The sequence below is a fragment of the Ovis aries genome, chromosome 4 (genome assembly GCF_016772045.2).
Source record: "Ovis aries strain OAR_USU_Benz2616 breed Rambouillet chromosome 4, ARS-UI_Ramb_v3.0, whole genome shotgun sequence".
Taxonomy (NCBI): domain Eukaryota; kingdom Metazoa; phylum Chordata; class Mammalia; order Artiodactyla; family Bovidae; genus Ovis; species Ovis aries.
The window spans coordinates 45,565,110-45,591,552 of record NC_056057.1 but is presented as its reverse complement, the minus strand read 5'-3'; the positions used below and the strand labels follow the sequence as shown (position 1 = coordinate 45,591,552).

Sequence of the window (26,443 nt, the reverse complement as noted above, 5' to 3'; positions counted from 1 at the left end):
ATATATTATGGTAAAAAACAAACAAAAAAAAACTACAAAATGTGTATTACCCCAAGCTGAACAAAGCAAAATATTTGAAACAATATTTAATTTCTTGCTATTACTAGAGGAAACCCAAAAAATTTTTATATAGCTCATAAACAATGCTTTTCACTTCTTTTTCTCTTCACATGGGACATAAACAACAGTAATTATAAGTAATTATATCCTAATCCATTAATAAATTATACACTCATGTTATCAGTCTTGAGCTCTAATACTGGCCCACCCACTGGAGGCTGTCAAAAAAATTAAAATTCAAGATGTGTTTTCAAAAGAGAAAGCAAAGGTAATATTTTAAAAGCTATGTAACAGCAACCCACTCCAGTATTCTTGCCTGCAGAATACCATGGACAGAGGAGCCTGGTAGACTACAGTCCACCAGGTTGCAAAGAGTCGGACACGACTGAGCAACTTCATTCTTCACTTTAATACAAATGAATGGAATTAAAAATTCAGTTCAGTTCAGTTCAGTCGCTCAGTCGTGTCCGATTCTTTGCGATCCCATGAATCGCAGCACGCCAGGCCTCCCTATCCATCACCAACTCCCAGAGTTCACTCAGACTCACGTCCATCGAGTCGGTGATGCCATCCATCCATCTCATCCTCTGTCGTCCCCTTCTCCTCCTGCCCCCAATCCCTCCCAGCATCAGAGTCTTTTCCAATGAATCAACTCTTCACATGAGGTGGCCAAAGTACTGGAGTTTCAGCTTCAACATCATTCCCTCCAAAGACACCCCAGGGCTGATCTCCTTCAGAATGGACTGGTTGGATCTCCTTGCAGTCCAAAGGACACTCGAGAGTCTTCTCCAACACCACAGTTCAAAAGCATCAATTCTTGGGCACTCAGCCTTCTTCACAGGCCAACTCTCACATCCATACATGACCACTGGAAAAACCATAGCCTCGACTAGATGGACCTTAGTCGGCAAAGTAATGTCTCTGCTTTTGAATATACTATCTAGGTTGGTCATAACTTTTCTTCCAAGGAGTAAACGTCTTTTAATTTCATGGCTGCAGTCACCATCTGCAGTGATTTTGGAGCTCCCAAAAATAAAGTCTGACACTGTTTCCCCTGTTTCCCCATCTATTTCTCATGAAGTGATGAGACCGGATGCCATGATCTTCATTTTCTGAAAGTTGAGCTTTAAGCCAACTTTTTCACTCTCCACTTTCACTTTCATCAAGAGGCTTTTTAGTTCCTCTTCACTTTCTGCCATAAGGGTGGTGTCATCTGCATATCTGAGGTTATTGATATTTCTCCCAGCATTCTTGATTCCAGCTTGTGTTTCTTCCAGCCCAGCGTGTCTCATGACGTACTCTGCATATAAGTTAAATAAGCAGGGTGACAATATACAGCCTTGACGTACTCCTTTTCCTATTTGGAACCAGTCTGTTGTTCCATGTCCAGTTCTAACTGTTGCTTCCTGACCTGCATATAGGTTTCTCAAGAGTCAGGTCAGGTGGGCTGGTATTCCCATCTCTTTCAGAATTTTCTACAGTTTATTGTGATCCACATAGTCAAAGGCTTTGGCATAGTCAATAAAGCAGAAATAGATGTTTTTCTGGAACTCTCTTGCTTTTTCCATGATCCAGCAGATGTTGGCAATTTGATCTCTGGTTCCTCTGCCTTTTCCAAAACCAGCTTGAACATCTGGAAGTTCATGGTTCACGTACTACCAAGAGTCAAATTAAGGTTTCATTCATAGAATTTCATTTTTTGGAGATTCATAAAACAGATAATTCTATTATAGATCTTGGAAGAAGCCTTAAGGAAAAAAGCATTAGAGATTAAGTGAACAAACATTACTAGTACAGACACTGACTGGAATAAATAAAATCCCATAGAGAGTTTTCTATAACCACAACTTTGGAAAAAGACTGTGTTCATCTGACAGAGACCACTGAGTCTTCCTGGAAAATTACACACACAAAAGGGAAAAACCGATGTCAGCTACCAGCTAACACTACATATAACCAAATAAATAGATATTTGTAACATATACTCTGCTATTAAGCAAAGAATAACAACTAAGCTCAAAAGGCTAAAATTCCAAACTTTTCTATTTTCTTTCAGATAAAGGGAGAATTCTCTTGAAATTGTTCAAACGCATTCAGAAAGTTCTTCTGAATTTTTATAATTTTACCTCATTTCAAAATGCAGATAACTAAGGAACAGCAACACAAAAGATAATGATTTTGCAATTTGATTCCTATACTTCCAAAGCTACCCTAATTTCAAGAACAAGGAACAAATTTTATATACAGGATGTAAAGGATTTGCAAAGGCAGAATTTTAAGGTCACTTTGAGGAAAATTTTCTAAAGTAATGTCCTGCCCCTAGGTATTCTATGTTAGAAAGGTAGCTTACAGCAGGCTGGGCTTATAAGAAACAGCAACTGCTACTACCGGCACCCCCTCCAAAAAAAACTATGAAAAGATCCCTTTTTAAAACATATAAATTCCCAGTACACAGCTCCTGGCAGTGCCTTCCAAGAGAGGGAACATAGAACAGGCAAAGTAAGGCTGGATGAGCAACTTCTATTCCACCATTATCTACTATCAAGCCCTGCTTTCTCTTACTGACTTTTTAAAAATGGAAGATGACCAGGTATTCCAGAGGAAAGATACTGTTTTTAAAAATATAAGTCTAAGGAAAATTAGGATGAGGATGAAATGGCTGGATGGCATCACCGACTCGATGGACATGAGTTTGGGTGAACTCCGGGAGTTGGTGATGGACAGGGAGGCCTGGCGCTCTGCAATTCATGGGGTCGCAAAGAGTCGGACACGACTGAGCAACTGAACTGAACTGAACTGAATCAATTTTTTTTAAAAATAGAGCTTCAGCTTCTAAGAGAGCTCTAAATGTATTATGGAAATTAGGAAGAACAGGGTTTTTCTATGCTGCTAAGTCGCTTCAGTCGTGTCTGACCCTGTGAGACCCCATAGACGGCAACCAACCAGGCTCCGCCATCCCTGGGATTCTCCAGGCAAAAACACTGGAGTGGGTTGCCATTTCCTTCTCCATTGCATGAAAATGAAAAGTGAAAGTGAAGTCGCTCAATCGTGTCTGACTCTTAGTGACCCCATGGACTGCAGCCTACCAGGCTCCTCTGTCCATGGGATTTTCCAGGCAAGAATACTGCAGTGGGTTGCCACTGCCTTCTCCGTTTGTATGTAGGTTATAATGTATATATAAAATCCAAATGATTGTGGAGATTACCTAAGAAGCAGATCAATTATATTATCTAAACTAGATTTAAAGGACCATAATTACATGTATTCTTTTTAAAAGGAACCATGGAGATAACACAATCTATTTTCCTGAAATTAGACAATATAATACCTGTATCATCTTTAGTCTGTTAATATTCCAATTTGATAATGTTGTATAGCTTTTTCTCTACATCCATTCCAATATTTTGAAACCTCTGGTAGACTAACAAATTTCCTTCTCAGGTATCTAAATCACTTTTTGTTTCTTTGTAATTGTTTTGCTTCTACTGATCTCAATTTCTCAAAACTCAAGTTATGAAGTGACTTTAATTAGGTTGTCTTGATTTTCTGAGCTGCCTCAACTTTGTCCAACAAATCTTCTGATTTAAGGAAAACAAAAATCAACCAATCAAGAAATTTCAAATAAAATATTACCCACTTGTCACCTTTGGGATTAAGGTACCAGACCCAATATTTCTCCAGAATCATAACAACAATGGTCTTCAGATTCTATAGCAGGGTCGTCAAATTACAGTCCACCTCTTCTTATTATTAATAAAGTATTATTGGAACACAGACACATCCATTTGTTTGTATACTGTCAATGGCTGCTAGCATATCAAAATGAGAAAGCTGCGGAGTATTCATAGACTCTGTGGCTCACAGAGTCCAAAAATTTTACTATATGGCTCTTTACAGATAAAGTCTGCTGCTCCTATAGCAAAACATTTTAAGAAAATGAGCTTCCATCCCCACAAAAAATCACAATGTTAAATTTGATTCTATTTAAGACAAAGATTCACCAATTTAGTAAAATCAGTTCTTTTTTCTAAGACTTCAATAATGTACAGATAGGTACATAACTCTTGCTTACAGAAATGAAAAAAAATTGTTGTCTCAGGGCAGTTCTGACTCTTCATTGACCCTGATTGCTTACTATTTTCTACGACTAACAGACTTGTTTCCATCTAATTTATTAAAGTGGGAAACAGCATATCATAATCCTACAGGATTATAATGACTTGCATAAAGATTTTGTCAGCTTATTTGTTTATATATTTAATCTTTTACACAGTATGCTCTTATTAAACAAAAAATCAGCAGTGCTGATTTTTGACTTACAAAAGAACTCAAGTGGGCTCCTGATGAATTGTATGACATCTCCTGCTCTGGTTGTCAGTAAAAATGGGATCTATTCCCACAAATCAGTGACTTAGGTCCAGATATATTCAAAGGAAGAAACCTGTAACAGGATCCAAACAACTTTGATTTCTATATAAATTCTGATTGAATTCTGCTGTGGTCTCCTCTTACTTCCACTCTCATTCTCCCTCCTTCCCTTCTTTTTTCTGATTTAATACTCAACATGAAAGCATATTTTGAAATAATAGTACAATGTTTTACTATTTTTTTCATTTAATTAAATGTCAGGAATATCCTTCTATAATGTATACTACAGACCTAAGTAATTATATTGTTAAAGGCTGAAGAACATTCACTTTATGACTGTATCATACTATATTTAGTTATTCTCTTACTGGGAACAACCTAAAATGTATACTTTCTTTTGCTACTAAAAACAGAGATGACATATATATATACATCACGTATATATCTTTATAACCTCATGGATATATCCTTATTTCCTTACCAGACTCTCTCCTTGAGATAAAGTTCTAAAAGAGGAAGTGCTAGAACAAAGCAAATGTAGATGCTTCCATTTTAATATACATTTACAAACTGACTTACATAATGATCAATTTATATCTGAACTAACAATTGATGGGAATCCCTGTTTCACCCTAACTTTCCCAACAATGGATGTTATCAATGTTTTAAGTCATGATGGTTTATACTTAGATGCTTTAGATTAGCAGTAAGGTGAAACAACACTGTATATGTATATACAGTATTTCTTCTGGGAACTGCTTGTTCATGTTTATCCATGTTCCCATCCCACTAGGTGTTCCTTTCCCTCTCATCTGTTGTACACACATATGGACAGAGATTATATATGAATATATATATTCAACTTCATTTTATAAGGATAGTGTAATCCTAATAATAAAACCTACAGAGATTTTACAAAATAAAAAATCACAGATCAGCATTCATCATAAACATGAATACAAAATCCTTGACAAAATATTAGCAACAAGGCTTCCATTGTGGCTAAGTAGTAAAGACTCTGCCTGACAATGTAGGGGACATGGGTTCAATCCCTGGTCTGGAAAGAAACCACATGCCGTGGAGCAACTAAGTCCATTCGTCACAACTACTGAGCCTGTACAAAGCCCACAAGCCACAGCTACTGAGCCCATGCACCCTGGAGCCTGTGCTCAACAATAAGAGAAACTACTGCAATGAGAAGCCCACACACAGCAACTAGAGAGTAGCCTCCGCTTGCCATAACTGGAGAAAGCCCACATGCAGCAACGAAGACCCAGCACAGCCATAAATAAAATAAATAAATAAATCTTTAAAAAAAAAGAGCAACCTCAACCCAACATGTATAAATAGGATCAATTCAGCTCAGTCGCTCAGTCATGTACAACTCTTTGCAACCCCATGGACTGCAGCACATCAGGCTTCCTTGTCCATCACCAATTCCTGGAGCTTGTTCAAACTCATGTCCACCAAGTCAGTGATGCCATCCAACCATCTCATCCTCTGTTGCCCCTTCTCCTCCTGCCCTCAGTCTTTCCCACTTTCAAGGTCTTTTATAATGAGTCAGCTCTTTGCATCAGGTGGCCAGAGTATTGGAGCTTCAGCTTCAGCATCAGTCCTTCCAATGAATATTCAGGACTGATTTCCTTTAGGATTGACTGGCTTGATCTCCTTGCAGTCCAAGGGACTCTCAAGAGTCTTCTCGAGCACCACAGTTCAAAAGCATCAATTCTCCAGCACTCAGCTTTCTTTATGGTCCAACTCACACATCCATACATGACTACTGGAAAAACCATAGCTTTGACTAGACACACCTTTGTCAGTCAAGTAACGTCTCTGCTTTTTAATATGCTGTCTAGGTTTGTCACAGCTTTTCTTTCACGAAACAAGCATCTTTTAATTTCATGGCTGCAGTCACCATCTTCAATGATTTTGGAGCCAAGGAAAATAAAATCTGCCATTGTTTCCATTGTTTCCCCATCTATTTGCCATGAAGTGATGGGGACCAGATGCCATGATCTTAGTTTTCTGAATGTTGAGTTTTAAGCCAGCTTTTCACTCTCCTCTTTCACTTTTATCAAGAGGCTCTTTAGTTCCTTTTCACTTTCTGCCATAAATAGGATACTACATCATGATTAGGTATGGTTGATCCAAGGAATACAAAGTTCAGTTCAGTTCAGTTCAGTCACTCGGTTGTGTCCAACTCTTTGCAACCCCATGAACTGCAGCAGGCCAGGCCTCCCTGTCTATCACCAACTCCCAGAGTCCACCCAAACCCATGTCCCTCGAGTTGATGATGCCATCCAACCATACAAGGTTAGTTAACATCAAAAATCAATGCAATTGATCATTAATAGAGTAAAAAAAGAATTTAAAAAAGCAATCATTTCAATAAATATAGAAAATACATTTGACAAAATTCAACATCCATTCATGATCAAAGGAAAGAAAAAAAAAAACTTGCAGGAAACTAGGAATAAAAAGAATTTCCTCAGTCTGATAAAGAGTATCTATGAAAAGACTGCATAGCTAACATCATACTTAAAAGGGAAAACACTGACTGTATTCCGTCTAATACTGGATACTAGGATTGGGAACAATCTGCCACTATTATTCAATATTGTGCTGCAGAACCTTCCTAGCCTAATGAGGCAAAAGAGGAAAAAAGGAAAACAGATTGGAAAGAAAGCGATAAAACTGTATTAATTTGCAAATGGAATGACTGCCTACATAGAAAAGAATTCTGGATTCTAAAAAATACACTATTTAGAATAAATAAATTAAGCAAGCTCACAAGAAACATAGTCCATGAATAAAGGTCATTTGTATTTTTTTTATATACCAGCAGTAGACCATTAGAAAGTGAAATTTTCTAAAATTCCAGTCACAATGGGGTCAAAAAAGCAAATTTAACCAGATATCTCAGACCACTACACTGGAAACTAAAAAACAAGGTAAGAGAAATTAAAGATATATATAAATGAAAAATGACACTTTGCTCAATTTTTGTGAATGTATCTTCTCTGCAAACTGATAAACTCATTCCATGTAAGGGCTTGCACTGGCTGTCCTCTATATCTATGGAGCTGTGCATTCAGAATTTTACATGCCTTTTCCCCATTATTCTGACCTTAATTCAAGTATCTCTTCTCTAGACTCTCCTTGATCGCTAAATGAAGCAGCTTTCTTTCTGCTCTATTACATTACCCTCTCTTATTTATTCATTACACTATGTGAAATTATCTTTTATCATTCACATACTTACTATCTTTCCTCTCAGCCCAAAGGTGAGCATGAAGACAATATCTTTTGACCAACATATTCCCCAGTATCTACACGAGTTCCTGGTATGGAGCAGGCACTTGGTAAATATATGTGGACTAGTTTTTGCCATATTCAGGGCTGTCTTCAAATGCTAACAGAATTTTAAGACCAATATAAACAGTGACATAATTTATACTTTCTTCCAAAGTCTTCATAGAGATATTCAAGGAATTAAAGGAATTTAAGAAATGAACACTATTATTAAGGTTAAAACATTGTGGCTTACTGTCTTATAGATAATAAAATGAAAAAGGAAAGAGAAAGATACAACCCACTCTTCCCAGCCCCATCCAGATTAGTTTGTGTATGTGTGTGTGTATAAGTCACTCAGTTGTATCCAACTCTTTGCCACCCCATGGACTTTACAGTCCATGGAATTCTCCAGGAAAGAATACTGGAGTGGGTAGCTTTTCCCTTCTCCAGGGGATCTTCCCAACCCAGTGATCAAACCCAGGTCTCCCACATTGCAGGCAGATTCTTTACCAGCTGAACTACCAGGGAAGCCCTTAAAACTTGTATGGTTAATCATTTATACAGTGTGAAACCATCTTCAAAGATGTAAATTACTGTTCATTTCATCCAGGCTGTTGCTATTCTTTTTCAGTATGGGTAATAACGCATTTATTTCCAATTTTAGAAAGAATGATTTTCCCTTTACATTCCCACAATTCCATCCAACAATAATACTAGCATTATCATATAAGTATTTCTCAAATTCTCATCTGCCTAAAGGGCCTGCTAGTGGGCAGTGAAACTTACTGTGCCTCCCAATTTGAAATATTCCCTTCTTTCCTCCCCTTCCCTTACTGCTACAAACTCTACCCATGTCTAGGACTCTCTCCCCAACCAGATAGCTCAGCTTTTTACTAGTGTATCTTTTTTTCACCCTAGAAACTTTCCTTACTAACCCTAGATGCACCCTCTGATGGAATGGCCTGAAGAGTCAGCAGTAAATTTTGATTTCTCTCTGGGATAAAGGTAAATCCTGTCATGTTTTCAGTTAAAATGATTTACAACTATCACTTAGGAAGCCTTTATCTTCTATTTATCCCTCACTGAACATAAAGGTTACAATGTCCAGAAAATTTAAAAAGAGATGTGCACCTTAATTCTGAGAATCCAGAAGAAGTTATAGTGAAAAGGACTGTTGAGTATATTAACCATTTCAATCAGCACACACACAAAAGAAAATGTAAAATGTCAAAAGGACAAAACCAGGAAGCCGGGGCATTCATATTGGCAATAAGCCATAGCTCTTCAACAAAGATCCTGGTTTCCCACCACTGACCCCTACGCTCTAAGGTCTAAAAATCAACCACCACTCTTAGAGCTCAGATTGCCTTCGCCTAACAGGCAAGCAGGTGTAACTAGGGATAGAGAAGAGCTCTATCTAAGCTATCTGGGAATCTGAACTTTTATTCCCATAGGCATAGCATCACATATGGTGATTAGGTCTAAAGGACCATTAGCCACTGTTAGCTCTGGCTTAGGATTAGAACAATAACAATAATTAAAATGGCTATTATTTATTGAGTACTTATCACATGTCAGGGAGAAGCCAATGGCACTCCACTCCAGTATTCTTGCCTGGAAAATCCCATGGACAGAGAAGCCTGGAGGGCTGCAGTCCATGGGGTCACTGAGCGTTGGACATGACTGAGCGACTTCACTTTCACTTTTCAATTTCATGCACTGGAGAAGGAAATGGCAGCCCACTCCAGTGTTCTTGCCAGGACAATCCCAGGGAGAGGGGAGCCTGGTGGGCTGCCATCTATGGGATCGCACAGAGTCAGACACGACTGAAGTGACTTAGCAGCAGATCATATGTCAGATGCTATGCTAAAGTACTTAAATATCTCATTTAATCCTTACAAGAACACCATTTGATAGGTACTTACTGTTATTTCTATTTTTTTCAGAGGTGGAAGCTTAGGTACAGAGCAGTTAGGTAATTTTCCATGAATAGAAAGTGGTGAAATTAGAATTCTAACAGTATTCTGACTGATAGCAAACCTATAATTATACAGAATTTATAGGATGATGAATTAATGAACTTTTAGAAATAATTTCACAAATTCATATATTTATTGTTGTTCAGTCGCTAAGTCATGCCTGACTCTTTGTGACCCCATGGACTGCAGCACATCAGGCTTCCCTGTCCTTCATTGCCTCCCAGAGTTTGTTCAAACTCATGCCCATTGGGTCAGTGATGCCACCTAACCATCTCATCCTCAGTTCATATACTGGGTCTGCCTATATCTGACTGGTATATCAGGATACTACTGGGCTCATCAGCTAAATTGTAGATTTTATGTACTCTAATAAAATATTACAAATATAGCTATTTTAAAAAGAATATAAAATTTACCAACAACCACCTAGCACATACCTACTGTGATGTTACCCATCTTGCTTCGTAATGTTATATTACCTGCAAAAGAGAGAAAAAGACAACTTTACACATTAGGGATAATCCAGAAAAGAAATGTATTAATAATGTTCTAAAACACGGTTAGATATCCACAAGGTTATTTAATAATATTATTATTGTCATTCACATTTTTTCTCAGTATCAAAATCCTAGTCAGAGATTTATGCGCAACTACAAAATAAATAGCTTTAGGCATTTATACAAACCCTCTTCTTCCACTCTAACTTAATCTACTACAGCACAACTAACAAAACAAACCCCTGTACTTTCTGGGAAACATGGAAGAAAAATAATGATTCTTCTAAAAGTTAAAAAATGTAAAAAAAAAAAAAAGACTCAAATGTACTGACTACGCATTTTCAACCTAAACATCACAATATTTATCAGACCACACAAAGCCAAGTTTTGAACCAAATAACACTAAAATAATCCATGGAAAAAAGTAATTACTGTTATTTTTCAGGCCAGTTTGGCAAACCTATCTGTGAGATTTCAGTGGTTTTTCTGCCAAGAGTTTAAAAGGTTTGGAACAGGAATAATAAATAATTGAAATATGACTAACAAAGAAAAAAACTTCAAATATTCCCTTCTTTCAATGAAAATATATTTTCTAGGATAAACATAGGACTCTGAAACCATTCTTCCCAGTGCCGTCCTCCAACATCAAAAACAGCAGTATTTTTCTTCATGTGTGTTTAAGGGATAATTACTCATAGAGTTATACCACCTATATTTACTGCACTATCGTAATTCTAAAACTATAGTGAAGAATAAAAAAGGAGTAAAAAAGAAAATGGTGTAGAGTGAAAGAAGCTGTGCTATTTAAAATCCCAAAAGATGATGCTATTAAAGTATTGGACTCAATATGTCAGCAAATTTGGAAAACTCAGCAATGGCCACAGGACTGGAAAAGGTCAGTTTTCATTCCAGTCTTAAAGAAGGGCAATGCCAAAGAATGTTCAAACTACCATACAACTGCACTCACTTCTCATGCTAGCAAGATAATCCTCAAAATTCTCCAAGCCAGGCTTTAGCAGTACATGAAACTAGAACTTCCAGATGTACAAGTTGGTTTTAGAAAGGGCAGAGGAATCAGATATCAAATTGTCACAGAAAAAGCAAGAAAATTTCAGAAAAACATCTACTCCTGCTTCATTGACTACACTAAAGTCTTTGATTGTATGGATCACAACAAACTGTGGAAAATTCTTAAAGAAATGAAATATCAGACCATCTCACCTGCCTCCTGGGAAACCTGTGAAGCAAGTCAAGAAGCAACAGTTAGAGCCTGACATGGAACAACAGACTGGTTCCAAACCGGGAAAGGAGTACATCAAGGCTGTATATTCTCACTCTGCTTATTTAACTTATGTGCAGAGTACATCATGTGGTATACTGAGCTGGATGAATCACAACCAGGAATCAAGACTGCCAGGAGAAATATCAACAACCTCAGATATGTAGTGACACCCCACTCCAGTACTCTTGCCTGGAAAATCCCATGGACGGAGGAGCCTGGTAGGCTGCAGTCGATGGGGTCACTAAGAGTCAGACACGACTGAGAGATTTCACTTTCACTTTGCACTTTCATGCATTGGAGAAGGAAATGGCAACCCACTCCAGTGTTCTTGCCCAGAGAATCCCAGGGACAGGGGAGCCTGGTGGGCTGCCATCTATGGGGTCGCACAGAGTCAAACACGACTGAAGCGACTTAGCAGCAGCAGCAGATATGTAGCTGATACCACTCTAATGGCAGAAAGCAAAGAGGAACTAAAGGGCCTCTTGATGAGGATGAAAGAAGAGAGTGAAAAAAGCTGGCTTAAAAGTCAACATTCAAAAAACTAAGAACATGGCATCCAGTCACATAATTTCATGGCAGATAGATGGGGGAAAAGTGGAAACAGTGACAGATTTTCTTTCCTTGGGCTCCAAAATCACTGTGGACACTGACTGCAGCCATGAAATTAAAAGACGCCTGCTCCTTGGAAGTAAAGCTGTGACAAACCTAGACAATGTATTCAAAAGCAGAGACATCTCTTAGTCGACAATGGTCCATCTAGTCAAAGCTATGGTTTTTCCAGTAGTCATGTATGGATGTGTGAGTTGGACCATAAAGAAAGCTGATGCTGAAGAATTGATGCTTTTGAACTGTGGTGCTGGAGAAAACTCTTGAGAGTCTCTTGGACAGTGAGGAGATCAAACCAGTTAATCCTAAGGGAAATCAACCCTGAATACTCATTGGAGGGACTGATGCTGAAGCTGAAGCTCCAATACTCTGGCCACCTGATGCAAAGAGCTGACTCACTGTAAAAGACCCTGAAACTGGGAAAGACTGAGGGCAGGAGGAGAAGGGGGCGACAGACGATGAGATGGTTGGATAGCATCACCAACTCAGTGGACATGAGTTTGAGCATGCTCTGAGAGATAGTGAAGGATAGGGAGCCTGGCAACCTACAGTCCATGGAGTCACAAAGAGTCAGACACGACTTATCAACTGAACAAAAACAACAAAAGAGTAAAACAATAAATTTTGTCTCAGAATTAATCAGGATGAATAAAATACTTTATTTAATTTCATGTATCTTATAAACACTGACATGTATCAGTACCTGGGAAAAAGAAAGACAAAGAAAGGAGGCACTTGATTCATTTGTCCAACAGTTAAGTGTGCTTTGACTGTAAAACTTTCTCTGAAAGTTTTATATTTCATCACACTTCACATGAGCACATGAACAAGCAGTACACTTGTGTAGGAGTAAAACTTGGTTTGTGTGAAGTTAAGCTTATAAAATTATTTTCAAGTTTCAGTAATTTACAAGGCTGTGCAGATCCTCCTGTTACATGGTAAGCAAATATTATTTCATTGGTGTGTTCGAGATACTCTTCCAATTTTCAAACCCAGTAAATGCAGATTCACATGCAAATAGTGACCAAGGATCACAAAGCTGCTAAGATGGCTTCCAATGACCCCTGCCTCCTGGTATTTATGCCCATGTATGAGCTCCTTCACTCATATGGAGGCTGGACCTACTGATGCTTTTAACAAACAGAGTAAGGGCAAATGAGACGTTACTTTCAAGACTAGGTTACAAACGATTCTTGCTTCTGCCTTGCCAGCTCTCTTCTGCTGTGATGGAAGCCAGCTAGCCATGTTGTCTAAGTGCCTTATGAAAGAGGCCCCCAGCCAATACAATCTGAACTGAATCCTGCTAACAACAACATGAGTGAACTAGGAAGCAGACTCACTTTTGGCTGAACCTTCAAATAAACCCATGGTCCCAACTGATACCTTGATTAGAACTTCAAGAGAGATCTTGAGGCAGAAGACCCAGTTAAGTGATACCCAGATTCCAGACCACCCAAAGTATAAGAAATAAATGTTTGCTATTTTCAGCTGCTAAATATGTTACAAAGGAAGAGGTAACTAGAAAAGATGTTGAAAGCTGGATGTGGGGTGATGCCACAAAAAATAACTAAAACTATGGGAACAGCTTTGGAAATTGGCAGTAGGCATAGGTTGGAAGGATTTTTTAGGAGCATGGTAAGAGAAAGCCTAAATTGCCTGAATAGTGTGTTAGTAGAAAGCTGGACTTTGAGTGCTTCTCATATAAGGGCTTAAATGGAAATGAAAAAGTGTTTTGGAAACTGGAGGAAGGCAGATGTTTGTTAAGCAGTATTAGAAACTTCACAACACTATCACATTCAGTAATGTGGAAAGTAGGAAATGTGCCTAATGAACTGAATGATCTAGCTAAGAAGATAGCCAAGCAGAGTCAAAGTGTTGCAGGCACTGCCTATTTTTTCTTGTAGCGTCAGTAAAATGCAAACAAAGTAAGATAAACTAAAGAAACGATAGTTTAAAAAAAGAATCAGGACAAGAATCATTTTGAAAATTTTCAGCTTCTCAAGATGGCAAAAGATGAGAAAGTTAAGAATAGCTTCGACACAAAGACTAGAGAAAGACTAGAGATCTATTCAAGAAAATTAGAGATACCAAGGGAACATTTCATGCAAAGATGGGCTCGATAAAGGACAGAAATGGTATGGACCTAACAGAAGCAGAAGATATTAAGAAGAGGTGGCAAGAATACACGGAAGAACTGGACAAAAAAGATCTTCATGACCCATATAATCATGATGATGTGATCACTAATCTAGAGCCAGACATCTTGGAATGTGGAGTCAAGTGGGCCTTATAAAGCGTTACTACGAACAAAGCTAGTGGAGGTGATGGAACTCCAGTTGAGCTATTTCAAATCCTGAAAGATGATGCTGTGAAAGTGCTGCACTCAATATGCCAGCAAATTTGAAAAACTCAGCAGTGGCCACAGGACTGGAAAAGGTCAGTTTTCATTCCAATCCCAAAGAAAGGCAATGCCAAAGAATGCTCAAACTACCACACAATTGCACTCATCTCACATGCTAGTAAAGTAACGCTCAAAATTCTCCAAGCCAGGCTTCAGCAATACGTGAACCATGAACTTCCTGATGTTCAAGCTGGTTTTAGAAAAGGCAGAGGAACCAGAGATCAAATTGCCAGCATCCGCTGGATCATGGAAAAAGCAAGAGAGTTCCAGAAAAACATCTATTTCTGCTTTATTGACTATGCCAAAGCCTTTGACTGTGTGGATCACAAGAAACTGTGGAAAATTCTGAAAGAGATGGGAATACAGACCACCTGACCTGCCTCTTGAGAAACCTATATGCAGGTCAGGAAGCAACAGTTCAAACTGGACATGGAACAACAGACTGGTTCCAAATAGGAAAAGGAGTACATCAAGGCTGTATATTGTCACCCTGCTTATTTAACTTATATGCAGAGTACATCATGAGAAACGCTGGACTGGAAGAAACACAAGCTGGAATCAAGAATGCTGGGAGAAATATCAATAACCTCAGATATGCAGATGACACCACCCTTATGGCAGAAAGTGAAGAGGAACTCAAAAGCCTCTTGATGAAAGTGAAAGTGGAGAGTGAAAAAGTTGGCTTAAAGCTCAACTTTCAGAAAATGAAGATCATGGCATCTGGTCCCATCACTTCATGAGAAACAGATGGCGAAACAATAGAAACAGTGTCAGACTTTATTTTTGGGGGCTCCAAAATCACTGCAGATGGTGACTGCAGCCATGAAATTAAAAGACGCTTACTCCTTAAAAGAAAAGTTATGACCAACCTAGATAGTATATTCAAAAGCAGAGACATTACTTTGCCAACAAAGGTCCATCTAGTCAAGGCTATGGTTTTTCCAGTGGTCATGTATGGATGTAAGAGTTGGACTGTGAAGAAGGCTGAGCGCCCAAGAATTGATCTTTTGAACTGTGGTGTTGGAGAAGACCCTTGAGAGTCCCTTGCACTGCAAGGAGATCCAACCAGTCCATTCTGAAGGAGATCAACCCTGGGATTTCTTTGGAAAGAATGATGCTAAAGCTGAAGCTCCAGTACTTTGGCCATCTCATGTGAAGAGTTGACTCACTGGAAAAGACTCTGATGCTGGGAGGGATTGGGGGCAGGAGGAGAAGGGGACGACCGAGGATGAGATGGCTGGATGGCATCACTGACTCGATGGACGTGAATCTGAGTGAACTCTGGGAGATGGTGATGGACAGGGAGGCCTGGCATGCTGCGATTCATGGGGTCGCAGAGTCGGACACGACTGAGTGACTGAACTGAACTCGACACAAAGTCTGAATTCAGTGTACTGCCAGAACATGGCCTAAAAATGAAACTGATGGATTGACTGTAAAATCTTTTGTCAAGACTCCAGAAAGATTAAGAGTGATACCTCACAGTATTAATTTAGCTGTACAAAAAGTCCATTAAACTGGCTGAAGGTATCTCACAGATCCTCTCAATTAAGCAATAGGTCCCCTAGAAAGCTTGCGAGTACCATACCTTAATTTCTCTGCAGAAGACATTTTGAAAACATTCTTGGATGTGGCCTTCATCTAATGGAATAAACACCAATGTGATTCATAGAATGCTGACAAATTTGTGAGAACTGTATCAGCAAACACATTGCTAACGTCGACCAAAAGGGACAGTAACAGTACAAAGCGAAATGAGACCACTAGAGTCCCAAAATTCTGCTGGCAGGAAGCAGACTAAGAAAACTCCTCAGCTGCAAACACATGCTACATTTCATGAAAAAGGAAGGATGACTCAAAGGGAGAAACCAAGAGCTCAGAGGGCAAAGCCTGGAAACCTAAAGAATTATCACAAAGCCATGAGATCTAATCAAAGAACCTCCAATGTTTTCCTACCTAAATTTCAAAATCATTATGGACCAATGACTCCTTTGTGCCCCTTATTTTTCTCCCCTTTAAACAGGAAAGTCTATAGCAATTATCCTATGTGTATCCCATCACTGTATGCTTAGTGTGCAGGTGGTGTGTGGGGGTTGAGGAGGTTAGAGAACAGGTCTTAAGATTGAGAACTATACTTGAGGAGTTAGACCTAAGCAACTGTACCCGAGGAGGTTCATCTACAATCTGGATCTGATTTTGGTGTAGACATTCTGGACTCTGAGCAGATATGCAATAGGATGAGACTCTGGGAACCTTGAAAGGAAGGGAGTGTATTTTGTATGTGGGAAGGACACAAATCACTTGCGGGGGTGCAGAGGATAGACTGGCCATTCAAAACCTTATAGGCTATCTAGGGATATACATACATGAAAAGTTAAAAATGAGTGTTTATTAATAATTTTAAGTTAATGTTGTAACTGAATAGTATGCATTAGGTTCCATAACCATTCCGAGGAAGCAGACTAAAATGATGTGGCATGAACAGGGAGAGAATCATACTGGAGATTTCATCAGAGCCTAAGTTTGAAATATGAGTAAAGTTTGATGCTGAGGGGGAATGATTTTGTTGAAAAGGTATGTAAGCAAAGGTAAAAAGGAGTTAACTATCTGTGCTATATTTAAATCATGCTCATCAGTTAAGTTAGAGCAATTAGCCCAGTCTATGAGGACAGGGATTAAGTTTTCTTACTTAGCATTATATTTTGAGAGCTTAGCATATTGCCCTGTACATAGTAAATACTATTATTATTTGAACCTATGTTCAAATATAGTTTGGAAAAAACAGGTAAAAACAAATTTGTAGAAGAATCATAGACTGTTTAATCTACTGACTTTGTCCTATACCAAAGGAGTCAAAGAAGAATTTCAAGATGAGAAGAACACAAGAAAACCATCTAATATTCCTTCCTTCCTAATCTTTAGGAAGATTAAGCTAGTGTCAGACACTCAGAATTCTCTTTACTGTTTTCACCTTATGAACACCTTAAAAATAAGATAAAGGAGACCTCTGATATTTGTGATTTTAACTATTAATAAAACAGCAACAATAAAAACACTGACATAGTTCTATAGTCAGTCATTTAGTTAGTGAGTTCAGCCATTCAGCAAGACAAAAGGAGCTTTACTAAACTAGTCTCCAATGAATGCAGTAAAAGTTTACTTTTTTAAACAAAAATAAAAAATGTGGTCTTTTTCAAAAAGTCAGTAGTGAGTGTGATATAAGTGATCAAGAAAACAATGGTTTTAGAGCCAAAAAAAAGTTTCAGTTTCATAAAAAAAAATTAAACAAAGGACTAGTTAAATTATAAAGTGAAGTCGCTCAGTTGTGTCTGACTCTTTGCAACCTCATAGACTACAGCCTATCAGGCTCCTCTGTCCATGGGATTTTCCAGGCAAGAATACTGGAGTGGGTTGCCATTTCCTTCTCTAGGAGATCTTCCTGACCCAGGGATTGAACCCAGGTCTCCTGCATTGTAGGTAGACGCTCTACCATCTGAGCCACCAGGGAAGTTAGTTAAATTATAGCAGAATCTATACAGTCTCAAACTACATCTCTCTTGAATGTTAGAGTTCTGTACAGGAAAAGCATAAAGGAATAATAAAACTATGGAAATAAAGACAATCTGTAAATATAAGGAATATATCAAAATATTTTTGTTAGTGCTAAAGGACTTTTAAAACAATAAATGAAAAAATATTCTCAACTCATCAAATTGTTTAGAAAATCTCTAAACAGAAATATTCCAAGGTCATTAAAATACACAACATGGAACTCTTATCTCAAATACTTTGTGGAAGAAGACAGACTATTTTAAAGTATCCAGATCAACCAAATGGACATTACTAGCACAGTTTTCTGTAATTTGGTTTTACCTTTTTCTATCATCAGATGGTGAAAACAATAAATAAATCAACTATCTGAGAGAAGTAGATCTTTGTAAAAGCTCTCCTTTCAATGAAGCAGATGCCACATGATCTGTAATAATTATGTGTGCTTACTCTTCTTTCTAGTTACTTAAATTTTCCACAAAACCCAATGTTTGAGAAAATAAATAGTTCTCCTTAGCTAGCCACTCTTCATTCCAATAGGATCAGAGGAAGAATTAGCTATCAATTTAAAGACAAATAGTTTATTTTTCTTCACTAAAATAAATGTGATTTTAGTAAAAAAACAGCACACATACTCTCATTATCCAAACAGAGAAATAAAATATCCATAAAGGTTAAATCCTTTTTGTGCTTTTTTTTTAAGGGGAAGATTGGGGGAGCAGAAAGAATTTGCTACTTGCAAGCACATGGCTAAATGCAAAGCATATAGAGGTAAATAAAACATGATTCCTGCTATTGAGGAGTTTATAATCAGGCAAGAATTTATGGGTCAATGGAAGGCCAGAAACGGAGAAAGGCTGCTTTAGCTGAGTATGAAAAGATTACTAAAAGTAAATGAGATAAAGAAAGCTGGGAAAAACATTTTAGAAACACCATAACCGAAGAGTATGATCAAGGGCTCTGATCAAAAACTTAGCAGTATAAAACAGGTATGAATGTATACAGAAAGAAGTAAGAGATTGTATAATTCTAGAACACAAAGCATAAGGTCAAAAAAAGATAGTAAGTTAGCTAAGTCACTGAGTAGGAAGGGGTTTGGGTAAGACAATGCTGTGTTCAATGTGCTTTTCTAATAATCCCTAATAGCTCAGTTGGTAAAGAATCCACCTGCAAAGCAGGAGACCCTGGTTCGATTCCTGGGTCAGGAAGATCCGCTGGAGAAGGGATAGGCTGTCCTCTCTAGTATTGTTGGGCTTCGCTGGTGGCTCAGCTGGTAAAGAATCTACCTGCAATGTGGGAGACCTGGGTTCGATCCCTGGGTTGGGAAAATCCCCTGGAGAAGGGAAAGGCTACCCACTCCAGTATTCTGGCCTGGAGAATTCCACGTGGAGTCGCAAAGAGTCGGACACGACTGAGCGACTAGCACTTGCACTTTCACACAATAGTTAGGACAATGAATTTGAAGAAGGCAAGACTGGAAGCAAATTTATTGCTAGAGGTGAGGCAAGAACTGACAAGAATCTTAGTTAGAAGAGCAGAAATTTCTAAGAAAAAGATGGGATAGATTGAAAGAAATATTTAGGTGATTGTGCTCGTGCAGCTCAGTCATGTTTGACTCTTTGCAAACCCATGGACTGTACCTGCCAGGCTCCTCTTTCCACAGGATCCGCCAGGCAAGAATACTGAGTGGGCTGCCATTTCCTCCTCTAAAAGAACTTGCCAACCCAGGGATCAAACCTGTGTCTCCTGCATCTCCTGCAATGGTAGGCGGATTCTTTACCACTGAGCCACCTAAAACCTATCTAAACTTGGTGTTGACTAAATGTGGAAGGTGACAGAAATTCAGGATTACTTCTGGATTTCTAGCTTGGGAAATAACGTACATGGTAATATTAGAATCTGCAAATGGAAATAAAAGAGGAGGAATACATTATGGATGAGGTTGGGGGTGGGGGCTGGGAAAATAGGAGGAAAAAAGTTAGAAACATGAAGTCATCAGAGAAGACTATAAGGATCCAAATGGCTATGTCTACTAAGCAGATGGATATGTAAGTTGGAAGTCAGGGCTAGAGATACACATTTGAATTATTGGAATACAATGGTAGTTGAGACTCAAAAGTGTATAAGATGTCCAAGGAAAAGAAAGAACTGAAAGAACAATGAAACAGGATGAAATGCTGGAGAATACCAAGGGGGTGTGTAAAAGAGGAAGAACTCACAGACATTTGAGAAAGAGCAATTTTAAATACTGATGCTTTCAAATTTGGTGCTGGAGAAGACTCTTGAGAGTGCCTTGGACTGCAAGGAGATCAAACCAGTCAATCCTTAAGGAAATCAACCCTGAATATTCACTGGAGGAACACATGCTGAAGCTCCAATGCTCTGGCCATCTGACATGAAGAAACGATTCACTAGAAAAGCCCCTGATGCGCGTAAAGACTGAAGGCAACAGAAGAGGACACCAGAGGACGAGATGGCTAGACAGCATCAACGATTCAATGGATGTGAACCTGAGCAAGCTCTGGGTGATAGAAGGACAGGGGAGCCTTGCATGTTGCCGTTCACAAGGGGTCAGAAGCGACTTAGCGACTGAACGAAAATTATAAATACAAGATGTGACACATGCCAGTACCCACTAATACTTGTGTGCCTTTCTCCTTCCTTAGAACACACTAGGCTCTTTATCTCAGACTTCCATAGTTAAGGTCATTTGAAAACATTCTGGCTAACAAATTTCTCACATGATCCTCTATGATCTCTCTTCTTTTAGCGGAAGCTTGGAGGCCATACACTGAAAATGGCATTATCACCTTTAAGGAAGGAGTCCAGTCCCTCCAAGGAAATGAGCAGGTCCAAACACTGCATGGAATAGCAGCATATTTATCACATGTCTAAATCGTGAAAAGAAAAAATCTATGCTATCTGTACCACAGAGGAAGCTATAACTTCATATAAAAAAGTTTTAAGTGTCCAGATTCAATATTAACATAAATTATGTGTCAGATGACAATCAAACTTAATGAACTTAAGAATAAACACTAAAATTAGAACAAAGCATTTGCATAAGCTTACGAAGAATCCCATTTAATCCAATAAGAGTTTCTTTCCTTTAGAATTTTGTATTTCTGAGTTTCTAAATTCATAAGGCAGACTTATAAATTTACCAGAGCTTATATGTTCTTCTTAGAGAAAACTGAAACATTTCTTTATGAAGTTTTGAGTGCTATCAAAATTATCAATTATAGTTGCATAGTTTATGTAACTTTTACTTTTGTGAAAGTTTCTAAAATCCAAAGTTATTTAAGAAAGCATTTAGCATGTATATTGCTAAATCTTTTGGCAACAAAGGAGTTCTGAAGTACAGAAAAATGGGAACAAACAGTCATCAATTTATTAATGTATGTTCCCAAAGAGCCAAAAATAAGACCCTAAGTTATACAGAGTTTAAATATTTTAAATAGTTTTATTCATTAATCATTTATTCCAAAAAATAACATAAGCTAAATATTAAAACACTAAAATGACTGTCATGAGTACTCCTATATATTAAACCCAATTAATTTATTTAAATTGTAAGTAAAACCAATCCCAGCAAACCATTTCAAGGAAGCTTTTCTGAGTCAAGATACTATATATTTATAAATATTCTAAAAATATATTTATTAGAATACATATAAATACAGAATTCTTTAAAAATCACAAATATTCAAATAGCAGAATACAACAAACTACACTTTACAAAGAATCTAATTTTTGATAACTTAGAAGAAAATCAAAAGATAGTTAACTGTCATAAAATTTTATATCTGAACACAAACTATTCAAGTACTTATTCTCCCACTAGATTCTCAGTGCCAGAACATTAGGGAATTTTTGTTGAATCAATGAATACACTAGTTTCTTCTGTATTAGAAGGCATACATACTTAATATATGTGATTCAACATTCAGTTCAGTTTAGTCGCTCAATCGTGTCTGACTCTGCAACCCCATGGATGGCAGCATGCCAGGCCTCCCTGTCTATCACCAGCTGCGAGAGTTTACTCAAACTCATGTCCATTGAGTTGGTGATGCCATCCAACCATCTCATCCTGCGTCATCTCCTTCTCTTCCTGCCTTCAATCTTTCCCAGCATCAGGATCTTTTCCAGTGAGTCAGTTCTACCCATGAGGTAGTCAATGTATTGGAGTTTCAGCTTCAGCATTAGTCCTTCCAATGACTATTCAGGACTGATTTCCTTTAGGATGGACTGGTTGGATCTCCTTGCAGTCCAAGGGACATTCAAGAATCTTTTCCAACACCACAGTTCAAAAGCATCAGTTCTTCGGCGCTCAGCTTTTTTTACAGTTCAACTCTCACATCCATACATGACTAATGGAAAAACCATAGCTTTGACTAGATGGACTTTTGTTGGCAGAGCAACATCTCTGCTTTTTAATATGCTGTCTAGGTTGGTCATAACTTTTCTTCCAAGGAGCAAGCATCTTTTAATTTCATGGCTGTAGTCACTACCTTCAGTGATTTTGGAGTCCCCCAAAATAGTGTCTGTCACCATTTCCATTGTTTCCCCATATATTTGCCATGAAGTGATGAGACCAGATGCCATGATCTTCATTTTCTGAATGTTGACTTTTAAGCCAACTTTTTCACTCTCTTCACTTTCATCAAGAGGCTCTTTAGTTCTTCTTTGTTTTCTGCCATAAAGGTGGTGTCATCTGCATATTTGAGGTTATTGTATTTCTCCTGGCAATCTTGATTCCAGCTTGTGCTTCTTCCAGCCCAGCATTTCTCATGATGTACTCTGCACAGAAGTTAAATAAGCAGGGTGACAATATACAGCCTTGACGTACTCCTTTCCCGATTTGGAACCAGTCGGTTGTTTCGTGTCCAGTTCTAACTGTTATTTCCTGACCTGCATACAGATTTCTCAAGAGGCAGGTCAGGTGGTCTGTATTCCCATCTCTTTCAGAATTTTCCAGTTTGTTGTGATCCACATAGTCAAAGGCTTGGCACAGTCGATAAAGCAGAAATAGATGTTTTTTCTGGAACTCTCCTGCTTTTTTGATGTTCCAAGGGATGTTGGCAATTTGATCTCTGGTTCCTCTGCCTTTTCTAAATTCAGCTGGAACTCTGGAGTTTCACAGTTCATGTATTGCTGAAGTCTGGCTTGGAGAATTTTGAGCATTACTTTACTAGCGTGTGAAATAAGTGCAATTGTGCGGTATTTAACATTACCAATGGAGAAGGCAATGGCAACCCACTCCAGTACTCTTGCCAGGAAAATCCCTTGGACGGAGGAGCCTGGTAGGCTGCAGTCCATGGGGTCGCTAAGAGTCAGACATGACTGAGCGACTTCACTTTCACTTTTCACTTTCAGGCATTGGAGAAGGAAATGGCAATCCACTCCAGTGTTCTTGCCTGGATAGTCCCAGGGACGGGGGAGCCTGGTGGGCTGCCGTCCATGGGGTTGCACAGAGTTGGACATGACTGAAGTGACTTAGCAGCAGCAGCAACATTACAAACAGTAAATATTACTAGTTAGTTAGATAACTCATTTTCTTATCGAGAAAATACAGCTAGCTATACTTAAAATTTTCATTTCAAAAAACATTTAAGATAGATTTTTTTCTTTTCTCTACATATAGGAGTCAATTTGCAAGGCCAAAAAAGACTTATTACTCCTTTCATTTTCCCTTTCTTCATTACTGAGCATCCTCTTTAAAGTATTTAGCAGTACTGGTTTGCATCAGAGTATATGAACAAAAAGAATACACAGACAAAAAATAAATTTCAAGCTCCCTCTTTCTTTATGGAAGGAACCCTTCGAAGCCACACACTGAAGATAGCAGCAACACTTTTATAGAATGAACTGAGTACCTGAATGGCTCCACGGAGCTAAGCTGAACCCAGACACTCTGCTGCTGCTGCTGCTAAGTCGCTTCAGTCGTGTCTGACTCTGTGCGACCACACAGATGGCAGCTCACCAGGCTCCCTTGTCCCTGGAATCCTCCAGGCAAGAACACTGGAGTGGGTTGCCATTTCCTTCTCCAAACCATGAAGGTGAAAGGTGAAAGTGAAGTCGCTCAGTCGTGTCTGACTCTTCGTGACCCCATGGACTGCAGCCTACCAGGCTCCTCCATCCATGGAATTTTTCAGGCAAGAATACCACAGTGGGTTGCCATTGCCTTTTCCAGCCAGGCACTCTATGGAATACCATAAACTCATTTAAGGCATAATAAATGATCCTGAAACTGGAGTTTACAATTTAGAAGCTAGCTGAAGCAGTGCATCTGTGTTATAGTGTTGTTTGCCTAGAGGAGCATGTGTAGAGCAACCCAGGAAGCCCTTAAAACGATGATAGAATCTGGGTTGCAATCAAGAAATTCACCATGGCTATGTACAAACACTGTTTTAAAACATCTCCCTAAAAGTCAAGAAATCTGGATTGAATACTTGCTCTTCCACTAATTAACTTATAACTGAGAGCAAACAATTAGACATTTCTAAGTTTTGTATTGTTCATTTGTAAACAGCCAATTATCCAGTAAGTAAAAGAAGCAGACTCACTGAAGCACACAATAAGTGTTTGGTTTCAACACACTTTCACACAAACGCCCACCCACCTACGGATGGGCTCCCCAGGCAGTGGTAATGCAGGAGACATAAGAGAGATTGGGTTCAATCCCTGGGTCAGGAAGATCCCCTGGAGGAGGGCAAGGAAACCCACTCTAGTATTCTTGCCTGGAAAATTCTATGGACAGAGGAGTCTGGCAGGCTATCGTCCCTCAGGTCACAAAGATTCAGACACAACTGAGGCAATTTAGTGTACACACACACTCCTACTGACTCAAGGGCTCCAAATTCATATATCTGAAGACAGTTATCATTATGATGTTTGTGGTATAATAGGCTTTTACAACATCTGTATGTTGGAGTTATAAAACAAAAATCTACCTTATGAAAAAGAACCCAAACTAAACAAATCCTGAACAGGCAGGTCTTAGAATATATATATTCTTATGAGTTTATTTTCTGTAAGATGCTTCAGTTCAGTTCAGTTCAGTTTAGTCGCTCAGTCATGTCTGACTCTTTGAGACCCCATGAATCGCAGCATACCAGGCCTCCCTGTCCATCACCAACTCCCGGAGTTCACCCAAACTCACGTCCATCGAGTCGGTGAGGCCATCCAGCCATCTCATCCTCGGTCATCCCCTTCTCCTCCTGCCCCCAATCCCTCCCAGCATCAGTCTTTTCCAATGAGTCAACTCTGCATGAGGTGGCCAAAGTACTGGAGTTTCAGCTTTAGCATCATTCCTTCCAAAGAAATCCCAGGGCTGATCTCCTTCAGAATGGACTGGTTGGATCTCCTTGCAGTCCAAGGGACGCTCAAGAGTCTTCTCCAACACCACAGTTCAAAAGCATCAATTCTTCCGTGCTCAGCTTTCTTCACAGTCCAACTCTCACATCCATACATGACCACTGGAAAAACCATAGCCTTGACCAGACGGACATTTGTTGGCAAAGTAATGTTTCTGCTTTTCAATATGCTATCTAGGTTGGTCATAACTTTTCTTCCAAGGAGTGTCTTTTAATTTCATGGCTGCAGTCACCATCTGCAGTGATTTTGGAGGCCCCCAAAATAAAGTCTGACACTGTTTCCACTGTTTCCCCATCTATTTCCCATGAAGTGATGGGACCAGATGCCATGATCTTAGTTTTCTGAATGTTGAGCTTTAAGCCAACTTTTTCACTTTCCTCTTTCACTTTCATCAAGAGGCTCTTTAGTTCCTCTTCACTTTCTGCCATAAGGGTGGTGTCATCTGCATACCTGAGGTTATTGATATTTCTCCCAGCAATCTTGATTCCAGCTTGCGCTTCTTCCAGCCCAGCATTTCTCATGATGTACTCTGCATATAGTTAAATAAGCAGGGTGACAATATACAGCCTTGACGTACTCCTATTCCTATTTGGAACCAGTCTGTTGTTTAGAAGTAGCAATCTATTTTCCCATAAAAGATTCCTAAGCTAGTTTATTTAAATACAATCAAAACATGGATCTAATTTGCATTATATGACCATCATCACTTACAACAAAGAATTCACTGGAATATATATTTAGCATTCCAGCTTAGGGTGATCCTTGGGAGGTATCTCTCCCTACTAAACTCCATAGCTAGAACATAGAGACTTCCCTCCCCCCAGTCATGACTCTATCTTTAAGCTTATTAGGATGTAGGGCTAGAACACTGGCTACTCTTCTGTACCCATCCCATCTTTACACTCCAGACTCAAGGAACATGTGCATATAATCCCTTGGGGCAAGGATGGAACTAGGTATGGCACAGAAGGGAAAGGCAAGAGACTTGGGCCTCTCTGAAGAGAGGAGAGCTGTTCTTATCCTGAGTGTT

At 38.8% G+C, this 26,443-nt stretch overlaps 1 protein-coding gene across 4 annotated transcripts in view; it reads right to left on the bottom strand.

The window, feature by feature from the left end:
• The window catches only part of FAM185A (family with sequence similarity 185 member A), a 92,289-nt gene that overhangs the window by 46,306 nt on the left and 19,540 nt on the right, over positions 1 to 26,443 (bottom strand). For 3 of the 4 annotated variants that reach the window (XR_006059764.2, XM_004008227.6, XM_042249183.2), the window contains exon 5: positions 10,139 to 10,180. Coding sequence is in view for 3 of the 4 variants with exons in the window: in XM_004008227.6 (XP_004008276.3) it covers positions 10,139 to 10,180 (42 nt within the window). In the remaining variant the exon portion in view is untranslated. Of the gene's footprint in view, positions 1 to 10,138; positions 10,181 to 12,725; positions 25,943 to 26,443 lie in introns of those variants that run through there. The other variant, XM_060414658.1, reaches the window with a different exon arrangement.